Genomic DNA, 12,856 nt, shown 5'->3' on the forward strand with positions numbered 1-12,856 from the left:
AGGCGTCTATTTGGCGTACCCCCGACGGCAAACCCCAGTGTCTTGGCAATTTCTCGCATGGAATAGCCTTAATTTCTCAGAACAAGAATAGACTGATGAGTTTCAGAAGAAAGGTCTTTGTTTGTGGCCCTTTTGAGCCTGTAATCAAACCCACAAATGCTGATGCTCCAGATACTCAACTAGTCTAAAGGCCAGTTTTATTGCTTCTTTAAATCAGCACAACAGTTTTTAGCTGTGCTAACATAATTGAAAAAGGGTCTGATCAATTTGATGTTATTTTAAATGGACAAAAATGTGCTTTTCTTTAAAAAACAAGGACATTTAAGTGACCCCAAATTTTTAACGGTAGTGTACGTGCTTTCAGTTCGTCCCACTTATTTTCCAGCGATTGAACGTTGGCTAACAGTTCGGATGGCAAAGGGAGATTTGCCACTCGTCGCCTGATCCTCACACGGCACCCTGATCTCTTTCCGTGAAATCTCAGTTTCTTTCTCCAGCGAATGACTGGGATGAGGGCCTGTTCGGGTGTTGAGTATATCCTTACCGTCAAACTCATTAAAATATATATATTTTTGTCCAATTCAAGGTGAGTAATCACTGTTCTGATGTCCAGAATCTCTTTTCGGTCATAGACGGTAGCAGCAACATTATGTACAAACAAAACATTATGTACAAACAATGCAAAAAAACAAAACAAAATAGCACGGTTGATTAAGAGCCAGTAAAATGGCAGGCATCCTTTCCGGCGCCATCTTTCATGGATCATTCATGAATCAGCGGATTCAATAAAAGGCCCAGAAAATGAGTATTCTTCACAACACCCAGTCATCATTGCAGTGACTGATTCTCCTAGTCTGACTTCTGATGGTGGCACAACAGCTCTGCCATCAGTCACTGACATAATCACGTTCCAAAAATTCCATGTGGGCACAACTCCTCCCCCAGCCCCACACATCATTGGGCCATCTCCTCCCCCAGTCTCTTCAGTACTAACTCAGCAGCCAGTTCTATTGGGAACCACTGACGGCATCACATCTGCGGTGCCAGTTTGCTTTACTGTATACATAACCAGCCCTCAGCTAGTTCCTACCAGAGAGAACATTTAAAGCTTATACAAAAGCAGGCAATAATTATTTCCCCCCCATGTTTCCGGTCTGTATCAGACTGTAAATTTGTATAATTTGTTGGGCTTTCTATACATTTCACAGAATGTTAATTGCATTTGTTTTTTATAAAGAACACGTTACCACCACTATTCACTATTTATTTTGGAATAACTGACGCAAATCTGAAATTATATTCGTCACAATCATGGGTATTTATTATTAGTTACGTTAAAATGTCACTGAATCCCAACACCCGCATCAATGAATGACACCAATGGCAATACAGATGCAATATTTTCATACTCCACTTCTCTCCTTTGTTTGAGCAACAGTACCAACAATATGAGTTAAGCATGGAGTGAGATATAGTTGCCAACAGCCATTGTCTAACTGCAGTATTTATTCAATAATTTACATACATGTGTTATTCATGATAATCCACAGGACTAAGTAAAATGTATATTCAGCTCATACATGGAATGAACACAATTTGATGTTACACAGTATATAAAATATTTTTTTAAATACCTGAGTTCTACAAATAAACATTATATCCCATTACTATTGTAAAATATGCAAAGCCGCTCAAACATTGGCAAACTCCCCACAAAACATATACAAAAAAAAAAATATATATATATATACACATTTTGTGAAAGCATTATTGACAAATATGAATCCATTCCAACTTGGGACAAAATGGGAAAATAAATTGTGTGGCTGACTATATTAGATATTATAGGCATCTGATTTCCACATTAAAGACATGCTCCGGTACTTTGGCGACTAAAAAAGTATTTTTTAAACCTCCCGCTTTGGACTGGATGTGTCAACGTATAGTTCATACATGCATAATCTATGAGCAGAATTACTGTCTTACCTTAATTAGCCACGAAATCCCTAGTTTGAAAGCAACTGTTTTCTTGAAGCTGTTCCACTCCATTTTCCCTCCATTTCTCCCCCAAATGGGCCAAGCCTAGCAATTTCAGTTCTAGTCAATAAGCTTCAGCCCCTCACATTTGAGTGACAGCCAACAAGAGGTCTGCCCAGCGTTATCCAATGAGGTTGCAGGGCGGGCCCAACGGTTCACCAAACACAGCAGAGAGCAATGATGTGGTGCAGATATCTGCACGTCACGCAGTGCGCAATTTTCGGGGACCACTTTTGGCTAGCGAGTTCTACTTTCTGAACTACTGGCTAAAAGGTACCGGAGAATCTATAAGAGAATTAATTCCTCATTCACAATTCTCTTCTGCTGGCTTTTTATCTGAGGAACAAATAGTTCAATAGCAATGGCTTTTTAATGGGTATGTAATAACAGAAATTCAATCCCAAAACTGCTGTACAACACACTAGACTGTGGATAAAAGTTTAGGACCCCAAGTACCTGGAACCAGGTTCTGGAACCCAGGCATGACTAACTGTACTCTTGGCAGAGCAACGTTGGGAAAGATGTGGATAGTATAGTTAAGTCTGTGTAGACTGGGGAAGTAGGGTGGAGTAGAGAGATAACTATGGGGTGGACTCCTAATGTTTTCTCCATAGAATTATAATTATAGATATTCTAATTCTATGGTTCTGGCACTGGGGACTGGGGCTTATGCTCTGGCTCTTGCTGTGGCTCCTGGGGCTGTGGCTCCTGGAGCTGCTGTATCAGTCCCCCATCCTGTGCTGTGTTGTAGGACCCACAGCCACTGCACTTCATTCCCAGAACATGAAAAGGCACTGTACAGTGGGTTTGGCAGTCATTACATATGATCTACAGTTAGGGAAAAGGAGAAAGGAAAGGCTGAGCAAACCGTGTCATGAGGCAGAAGTAGTGCTCACTACTGAAACTTCAAAAGGGAAGTTTAAATATCCCTCATATCCAAATATACAAGCTTGAAGTGACTCACATTAAATAAACCAATGTAAATCTACACCAGCTCAGGGTAGTCACAGTATCCCAGAACACAAGGGACCACAAGAGGTCAGCATGTTTTTTTGTTTGTTGTAAAGTTCCATTTCACATTCAAAGTGAATACATATGTGTCATACCTTCACAGTGGCATCCTGGTATTCAGTGGGCATGGGTGACTGAGCCATATCTTTGTCCATCTGCTCCCAGTAGTCCTCCATATTCCAGGCCGAGTGCATACAGAGTGGGCAGCGATATGCACTGTAGAGGAAATATAGAGGCAATATTCCTGGTCACACAGATCCCTGCTTATATGAAAGTCATGCAGATGATATGATTTATAAGTTATTGAAAGTAATTAGGATTCATATATGATTAGTAGCACAATATTTGAAAAGGAATAGGGACATTACCCAGTTCGGACCATGTCATCAAAGCAAGTTCTGAAAAACAAAGAAAACCAGTGAACATTCTAAAAATCGTTCCATAGACCAGAAGACAAGAGTAAGACTCCACTAATGCACCTGCTGTATCAGCCATCAGATTAACAGTGGCATAAATGCAATTTTTTTGGGGAGGGGGGTCATATAGGCTAATGACAATGGTTTTGAGAGTGTTATGAAGAAAATGTCATACTTGTGTAGAAGATGGCCACACGGAAGAACGTGAGCTCCTATTCTTGATGTGTGCATATCCTTAGTTAGAGAGGACAAAACATTATGTATGTATTGATTATAAACTGTATGAGGAAAAGTACTTATGAAATTGTCAAATACAGGTTGTGAATTCCTATAAAACAATATTGTACACTGAGTATACCAAACATTAGGAAAACCTTCCTAATATTTAGCGGATTTGACAAGTGACATCAATAAGGGATCATAGCTTTCACCTGGATTCACCTGGTCAGTCTGTCATGGAAGAGCAGGTGTTCTTAATGTTTTGTACAATCAGTGTATACTAAACAACATAATAAAAGTGAAATGCACAGCAATCACAAGACCTCTTGTTAACTTACCTCCATACACACTGGGCAGTTCTGTCTTGAAACATTTTCAACACACTGAAACAAGGAAAACAGTCTTGAACAGACAAATCAAGTGAAAGACAAGAGCCATGACATTAGCAGTATTGTATTGGGGCAATTCCATGGTAACGTAATTACGCTGAGACTCAGAATTTTCACATAAATATATATGCCAAACAAAAACCATTGATTTTAGAGTTGTACGGTTTGCTAAACTTTGAAATCAATATTGTGTTTGGTATATATTTGAAAGTGAAAAACCTGAGACTCAGCGTAATACCATTACCATGGAATTGACAATTTACAGACCAGTGACAGATATAATAAGGGTCATAGCGGAGGTTGACAATCACCTTGTGATTTCCTCGTAGATCACTGGCTAAACAGAGATTGCACTTCTGACAGTGGAAGTATTTCTCCCTTGGTCCAATCCTGCAGGAGTACATAACATGACCGTACATATTTGATATGCTATTCAAGTGTTTTAAGACACCAATATTCGCAAATAAAATGGAAATCTAAAATATGCTGGAGGTCAGAAGCTGGTCAGATATATCAGATGATGAACTTGGGTGAATTATATATGGAAATGTATATGTCAAACAACAGGACAGTTACTCACCTGCATATTCCACAGGGCTGACAGTGATACTGCTTCTTGTCTTTATCAAACAGGTGACAGATATCACAGTAATAGTCCCCAAATGTAACATTACACTCCTGGCAGGTTTTTTGTGCCTGAAAGAAGAACCAGATGTAAGAAATTAAATGGGACAAACAATGGGACCATATTGATATTTTGAATGAACAGTATAGATGGGACTCAGAGACTGACAACAGTTCCCCTCTAACAGAATTACCTGCTGTACTGTGTTGCAGACTGAGCACTGCACCTCTTTGACCAGGAAGCGGTCCATTTGATGGTCCTCTTCAGCATCATGACACAGGCGACAAACATACGCTTTACCACAACATGGAGCCTGGGGGACATAAACAAGTTTGGGCAGGGCTTGAAAAACAAACCAACACATGAATCCAAGATGGCGTAGCAGTCGGACGTGTCTTTGTCCTTGTCCTGTCCCGTGTAAATAGTCTTCGTATTTTTCGTATACATTTCGTATATATTTTAATTTCACTTTCCATCTAGGAACTGAATATACATTCCTACATTCCGCCTCACCCAATGTGGTACGGACCTGCTATTTTTTTATACTTTAGAACCGTAACCCCAATCAGAAGCTAGCCAGATAACTAGCTACTAGCTAGTAGTCAGTTAGCCACTGCTGCGGTCTTCACCCTCAACTCGGACACAGCCAGCTTCAATACCGGGCCAATACCTGCCAGTCTGCAAGCGCGATATCAACCCAGAGCATATAGGACTGCTTTTTCTCTACCACATCACCGGATTCCTGACGCAAGCTCTGGACAATTACACCATATCATCACAGCTAGCTAGCTGCAACCGAGTGGCTACTACTGGCTAACACCTCTGTCCCGAAGCAAGCACCAGTTAGCCTTGAGCTAGCCTCGAGCTAGGCCCATCTGCCGGCTAGCTGAAGAGGTCTACCAGCGAACTCTTGGGCTACAATACCAGCTACAAGCTAATTTAGCAATTTTTTTGCCGCTGCTAGTAGCTTTTACCTTCTGCACAGACACCAGCCCTGTTATTAGCCTGGATATTACTCACCAATTTACCAGCATCGGACTGTCTCTCGACAACAACGCCGGATTCCTGCCGTAATCCCTGAGCCACTACTTCTGATCCTCACAGCTAGCTTGCAGCTAGCGCAGCTAGCGCCACTGCCACGAAGCTAGCACCAGTTAGCAAACACAATTCTACAATTCACAACCTCTCTTTCGCCATCGCCATCTGGCTTGGATTCTCTGTCGACACGACCACGTCTGAGCAGACCCCCTCCGTCTGAGCAGACCACCCCCTGGGCTACTAACTTTAAACGCCGCGTGCTAGCTTAGTGGAGGCCTCCCTGCTCCATCTACGACTGCCCCCTGGACACTATGATCACTTGGCTACATAGCTGATGCATGCTTGACTGTCCATTAATTCACGGTACTCCATTCTGTTTATTTGTGTTTTATCTGTCGGCTCTGTGCTTTAACTCAGGATCTGTGTGTAGTTAATCCGACCCTCTCTGCCTAGTCGTCGCCATTTTTACCTGTTGTTGCTGTGTTAGACTAGCACCCTGTTATTGCTGCTGTTATCTTACCTGTTGTTTTAGCTAGCTCTCCCAATCAAGACCTGCAATCACTTTATGCCTTATTGTATGTCTCTCTCAAATATCAATATGCCTTGCATACTGTTGTTCAGGCTAGTTATCATTATCATTGTTTTGGTTTGCAATGGACCCTGTAGTTCCACTCTCCGTACCTCTGATACCTCCTTGGTCCCACCCCCCACACATGCGGTGACCTCACCCATTGAGACCAGCATGTCCAGAGATACAACCTCTCTTATCATCACCCAGTGCCTGGGCTTGCCTCCGCTGTACCCACGCCCACCATACCCGTCTGCACATTATGCCCAGAATCTATTCTACCACGCCCATAAATCTGCTCCTTTTATTCTTTGTCCCCAACGCTCTAGGCGACCAGTTTTGATAGCCTTTAGCCGCACCCTCATCCTACTACTCCTCTGTTCCTCGGGTGATGTGGAGGTAAACCCAGGCCCTGCATGTCCCCAGTCACCCTCATTTGTTGACTTCTGTGATCGAAAAAGCCTTGGCCTCATGCATGTCAACATCAGAAGCCTCCTCCCTAAGTTTGCCTTACTCACCGCTTTAGCACACTCTGCCAACCCTGATGTCCTTGCCGTGTCCGAATCCTGGCTTAGGAAGGCCACCAAAAATTCTGAGATTTCCATACCCAACTATAACACTTTCCGTCAAGATAGAACTGCCAAAGGGGGAGGAGTTGCAATCTACTGCAGAGATAGCCTGCAAAGTTCTGTCATACTTTCCAGGTCTATGCCCAAACAGTTCGAACTTCTAATTTTAAAAATTAATCTCTCCAGAAATAAGTCTCTCACTGTTGCCGCCTGCTACCGACCCCCCTCAGCTCCCAGCTGTGCCCTGGACACCATCTGTGAATTGATCGCTCCCCATTTAGCTTCAGAGTTTGTTCTGTTAGGTGACCTAAACTGGGATATGCTTAACACCCCGGCAGTCCTACAATCCAAGCTTGATGCCCTCAATCTCACACAAATCATCAAGGAACCCACCAGGTACAACCCTAAATCCGTAAACATGGGCACCCTAATAGACATTATCCTGACCAACCTGCCCTCCAAATACACCTCTGCTGTCTTCAATCAAGATCTCAGCGATCACTGCCTCATTGCCTGTATCCGCCACGGGTCCGCGGTCAAACGACCACCCCTCATCACTGTCAAACGCTCCCTAAAACACTTCTGCGAGCAGGCCTTTCTAATCGACCTGGCCCGGGTACCCTGGAAGGATATTGACCTCATCCCGTCAGTTGAGGATGCCTGGTCATTCTTTAAATGTTACTTCCTCACCATATTAGACAAGCATGCTCCGTTCAAAAAATGCAGAACCAAGAACAGATATAGCCCTTGGTTCACTCCAGACCTGACTGCCCTCGACCAGCACAAAAACATCCTGTGGCGAACTGCAATAGCATCGAAGAGCCCCCGCGATATGCAACTGTTCAGGGAAGTCAGGAACCAATACACGCAGTCAGTCAGGAAAGCAAAGGCCAGCTTTTTCAAGCAGAAATTTGCATCCTGTAGCTCTAACTCCAAAAAGTTCTGGGATACTGTAAAGTCCATGGAGAACAAGAGCACCTCCTCCCAGCTGCCCACTGCACTGAGGCTAGGTAACACGGTCACCACCGATAAATCCGTGATAATCGAAGACTTCAACAAGCATTTCTCAATGGCTGGCCATGCCTTCCTCCTGGCGACTCCAACCTTGGCCAACAGCCCCGCCCCCCCCGCTGCTACTCGCCCAAGCCTCCCCAGCTTCTCCTTTACCCAAATCCAGATAGCAGATGTTCTGAAAGAGCTGGAAAACCTGGACCCATACAAATCAGCTGGGCTTGACAATCTGGACCCCCTATTTCTGAAACTGTCCGCCGCCATTGTCGCACCCCCTATCACCAGCCTGTTCAACCTCTCCTTCGTATCATCTGAGATCCCCAAGGATTGGAAAGCTGCCGCGGTCATCCCCGTCTTCAAAGGGGGAGACACCCTGGACCCAAACTGTTACAGACCTATATCCATCCTGCCCTGCCTATCTAAGGTCTTCGAAAGCCAAGTCAACAAACAGATCACTGACCATCTCGAATCCCACCGTACCTTCTCCGCTGTGCAATCCGGTTTCCGAGCCGGTCATGGGTGCACCTCAGCCACGCTCAAGGTACTAAACGATATCATAACCGCCATCGATAAAATACATTACTGTGCAGCCGTCTTCATCGACCTGGCCAAGGCTTTCGACTCTGTCAATCACCATATTCTTATCGGCAGACTCAGTAGCCTCGGTTTTTCTAATGACTGCCTTGCCTGGTTCACCAACTACTTTGCAGACAGAGTTCAGTGTGTCAAATCGGAGGGCATGTTGTCCGGTCCTCTGGCAGTCTCTATGGGGGTACCACAGGGTTCAATTCTCGGGCCGACTCTTTTCTCTGTATACATCAATGATGTTGCTCTTGCTGCGGGCGATTCCCTGATCCACCTCTACGCAGACGACACCATTCTATATACTTCCGGCCCTTCCTTGGACACTGTGCTATCTAACCTCCAAACGAGCTTCAATGCCATACAACACTCCTTCCGTGGCCTCCAACTGCTCTTAAACGCTAGTAAAACCAAATGCATGCTTTTCAACCGTTCGCTGCCTGCACCCGCACGCCCGACTAGCATCACCACCCTGGACGGTTCCGACCTAGAATATGTGGACATCTATAAGTACCTAGGTGTCTGGCTAGACTGCAAACTCTCCTTCCAGACTCATATCAAACATCTCCAATCCAAAATCAAAGCAAGAATCGGCTTTCTATTCCGCAACAAAGCCTCCTTCACTCACGCCGCCAAACTTACCCTAGTAAAACTGACTATCCTACCGATCCTCGACTTCGGCGATGTCATCTACAAAATAGCTTCCAATACTCTACTCAGCAAACTGGATGCAGTTTATCACAGTGCCATTCGTTTTGTTACTAAAGCACCTTATACGACCCACCACTGCGACCTGTATGCCCTAGTCGGCTGGCCCTCGCTACATGTTCGTCGTCAGACCCACTGGCTCCAGGTCATCTACAAGGCTATGCTAGGTAAAGTGCCGCCTTATCTCAGTTCACTGGTCACGATGGCTACACCCACCCGCAACACGCGCTCCAGCAGGTGTATCTCACTGATCATCCCTAAAGCCAAAACCTCATTTGGACGCCTTTCCTTCCAGTTCTCTGCTGCCTGCGACTGGAACGAATTGCAAAAATCTCTGAAGTTGGAGACTTTTATCTCCCTCAACAACTTTAAAAATCTGCTATCCGAGCAGCTAACCGATCGCTGCAGCTGTACATAGTCCATCTGTAAACTACCCACCCAATTTACCTACCTCACCCCCCATACTGCTTTTATTTATTTACTTTTCTGCTCTTTTGCACACCAGTATCTCTTCTTGCACATGATCATCTGATGATTTATCACTCCAGTGTTAATCTGCTAAATTGTAATTATTCGATTTATTGCCTACCTCATGCCTTTTGCACACATTGTATATAGATTCTCTTTTTTTCTACCATGTTATTGACTTGTTTATTGTTTACTCCATGTGTAACTCTGTGTTGTCTGTTCACACTGCTATGCTTTATCTTGGCCAGGTCGCAGTTGCAAATGAGAACTTGTTCTCAACTAGCCTACCTGGTTAAATAAAGGTGAAATAAAAAAATAAATAAAATAAAAATTCCATGGGGGACCGTGCCTTTTCCTTCCACGCACCACACCTTTGGAACTCCTTCCTGACAATCTCAGAGCTGTTCAGACTGTTGGCTCTTTTAAAGCAGGCCTTAAGATTCTTCTTTATCAGCTGGTCTACCCTTCCTCCAATACTTTGATTGTTGCTTTTATGATATATATATATATTTCTATTTATTTATTAACTTTTATTTTATGCACTTTGACATTATTCTTGTATAATCAAAAGCGCTTTACAAATGTAATTTATTATTACATTCATTTGACTGACAGTTGTTGGTGATCATGGTACTTGGTAGTCGCAACCCTGTGACAGCAACCTCAGGGTTGCCTCCTCTTCATGATGATAGATGTTAACCCTACAATTACAAAGAATTATACTTCTATGCTGTAACTTAGTTAAACATTCTGCTCTTGTGCATACATGAATTTACAGTAACGTTAGCTGACAAACCATTGATTTAAGACCATGACAAGGCGATCGCTAGCTAACGTTATTCAGATAGCTAGCATGGCTAGCAAACTAATGTTACATTAATGTAAAATGCAAAAACAATATTTACAACTATACAATTCCTGATTCATGACCTAACATATTTCAATGTCCTCTTCAGACAGCTAACGTTAGCAATTTAGCCAGCAACCTAACGCGCTAGCTTGCTAGTAGCTAGCTATATAGGTCTGGTATGACTGTGCAAACCACGTTAGCTATTATAAAGCAGGAAACACGAATAAGACAATCAATAACAGTCTTAATATCTCGTCGAAATAAAAACAATTTCTCACTTTCAAAAAACAGCTGCGTACGTAGTGATCACATCCAACAGGAGCAGCCATTTTCCCATTTACTACTGTTTCTTCTTTATTTTCTCGTATGAGCAGCTCGTGAGCGCATTACTGCCACCTAACGCGCTGGAGGGCACTCATGGTGCAACTATCTGCAACGCTGGCTGCAAACCGGATCAAATTAACGTCAGATTTGACTTTTCGTAGCAAGTTAGGATAATTTATGCAGGTTAAGGTTAGGAAATGAGTTAGGGATAGCTAAAATAAAATACAAAAATCAACTTTTGATGTTCATTTGACAAAATCCCTTCTAGCTATGACCCTGCAACCGCTCCGGTTGCAACCCTCATGAAAATAACTTGGTGCAGGCAACCCAACTGTTCAGTACAGGCAACACAATTAGTCAGGTTTTCTTCCAACAAAATAACAATTTAACCCTTCTAACGTCTGATTGGCCAGCTGTTTTGTGGTATCAGAAAATCAATTTGCTTCAGAAAGTAGTGGTGTCCTGCCACAAGGGGGCACTGTTAACTTATTATCATAGGCCTACAAGGGACATCAACCGTATAGTACATGCTAACGCTAAGATTAGGCCCAGGTTTTCCCTCTGAACAGGGGAGATCCAAAATAATATAGTTGTGTTGTAGCTAAATTCTGTATTAGCTCTTTACAGTCCCTAAACTCTAATGACATGACATTTCTATCTGCAACATTCAGTGTGCTACGGATTCAAAGAGTGTGTGATGTTGATTACTAATAACGCATACTCAAAATCATCATGCTTTTTTAAACAATACAAAACATACGCATACAAACGACAACATACAGATGCACACAAATATCCACAACATCACCTCTGCCCAGACACCTGCTCACACCCCCATCTCCAGCACCCGCATCACTCTCCGCCACATGGCCTCAAACTGCATCATTTTGTTTCTCTCCGTCACCCACACCCTTTCAACATTTAGATAATAGAGCATTTGACCTGTCCATTGCGTTAAGCATGGAGGATTGGTTGTTTTCTAATTTTTTAAGTATACGTTTTTTCAACAGGATTGACGAGAAAAGTATCGTCCAACCCATCGGGTGTCTCACTGCATCCTCATATGCCATGTCTTGAAATATGCAGACAGACGGATTATATGGACATTTACATTGCAATCCGGTGCTATTTTCTTTTGGGAAAAGAGACTGGAAGAGTATACATATCATATGCACATCAAATCATAGAAATGATTTACGTTTCAATGTGCAGTAGTTTAGTTGATTCCCGCTAGTTTTCCTGGTGAAGGCCTATGAGATAAACTACTCTCCATGGTCCCTTTCTTAGTCAGCTAGGCTACTTACAAAGTGTGATGATAACCTATTGTGGTAAAATCTCTTTATCGGTGGGATTTCTAGAACTGGGTGAATGTCGGAGCTGTCTTTTCAACACCACGTAATATATTATAGAATATAAATGTAATTCTAAGGCATATACTGGGCCATTGACAGCCCAGTGCTGCATATCCATGGCCACTTTCACAGAAAACATTCCTCTATGGAACCATCAATCATAATATAATTTCCGCATTGTCTTTTCTTACCCAACAACCAAGAAATAACATAGATATTTCCATGTCTTGTCCCAAACATGCCCTCTGCATCAAGTCAACTGTACTCTTAAGAGTTAACCAGAGGTTAGTACATAATGTCTCATCTGTCATTCTGTATTACAGTTGTTTACTAATTGTTTGTGGCACATTGCTACTTGAATGTGTTGTCACAGTTCAGAGTGTGTCCGCTGCAGGCTAGAAACACGACCCAAATCAAGATGAGAATGAATTTCTCTATGCGTTGTGGGATAGCAGAGATAGCTGCTGAAATGGCCCATGTAAAATATGTAAGCTCTGTGTAGATGCGCAACACTAATTCATGATTCACAAATTGTCTCTTTTACATAATATTTTAAATGAAATAAACCTACACACACACACACACACACACACACACACACACACACACACACACACACACACACACACACACACACACACACACACACACACACACACACACACACACACACACACACACACACACAC

At 43.0% G+C, this 12,856-nt stretch overlaps 1 protein-coding gene across 3 annotated transcripts; it reads right to left on the reverse strand.

Moving 5' to 3' along the window:
- Positions 1-1,294: 1,294 nt before the first annotated feature.
- Positions 1,295-10,910, reverse strand: LOC139577030 (RING finger and CHY zinc finger domain-containing protein 1-like). Of its 3 annotated transcripts, none has more exons than XM_071403748.1 (9): positions 10,770-10,910; positions 4,891-5,010; positions 4,653-4,768; positions 4,384-4,462; positions 4,022-4,066; positions 3,640-3,698; positions 3,417-3,446; positions 3,144-3,264; positions 1,295-2,865 (listed from the first exon to the last, which is right to left on the reverse strand). In XM_071403748.1, exons 1-9 carry the CDS (start codon positions 10,818-10,820, stop codon positions 2,677-2,679), a joined length of 810 nt encoding a protein of 269 aa, XP_071259849.1. In that variant the 5' UTR covers positions 10,821-10,910; the 3' UTR covers positions 1,295-2,676. The 3 variants fall into 3 exon arrangements, with proteins under 3 accessions (XP_071259849.1, XP_071259850.1, XP_071259848.1); XM_071403749.1 differs by lacking the exon at positions 10,770-10,910 and adding an exon at positions 10,240-10,260; XM_071403747.1 differs by lacking the exon at positions 10,770-10,910 and adding an exon at positions 6,822-6,923.
- Positions 10,911-12,856: the final 1,946 nt, after the last annotated feature.

The sequence above is a fragment of the Salvelinus alpinus genome, chromosome 5, assembly GCF_045679555.1.
Source record: "Salvelinus alpinus chromosome 5, SLU_Salpinus.1, whole genome shotgun sequence".
NCBI classification, from domain to species: Eukaryota; Metazoa; Chordata; class Actinopteri; order Salmoniformes; family Salmonidae; genus Salvelinus; species Salvelinus alpinus.

Bases quoted from the DNA above. Each gene is read 5' to 3' on its own strand.
- LOC139577030 (XM_071403747.1), bottom strand. From the start codon at position 6,908: ATGGAAATCTCAGAATTTTTGGTGGCCTTCCTAAGCCAGGATTCGGAC. The intron at 4,769-4,890 runs GTAATTCTGTTA...TTCTTCTTTCAG, and splicing joins TCTGCAACACAGTACAGCAG to GCACAAAAAACCTGCCAGGA. The intron at 3,699-4,021 runs GTAAGTTAACAA...TCTCTAACTAAG, and splicing joins ACTGCCCAGTGTGTATGGAG to GATATGCACACATCAAGAAT.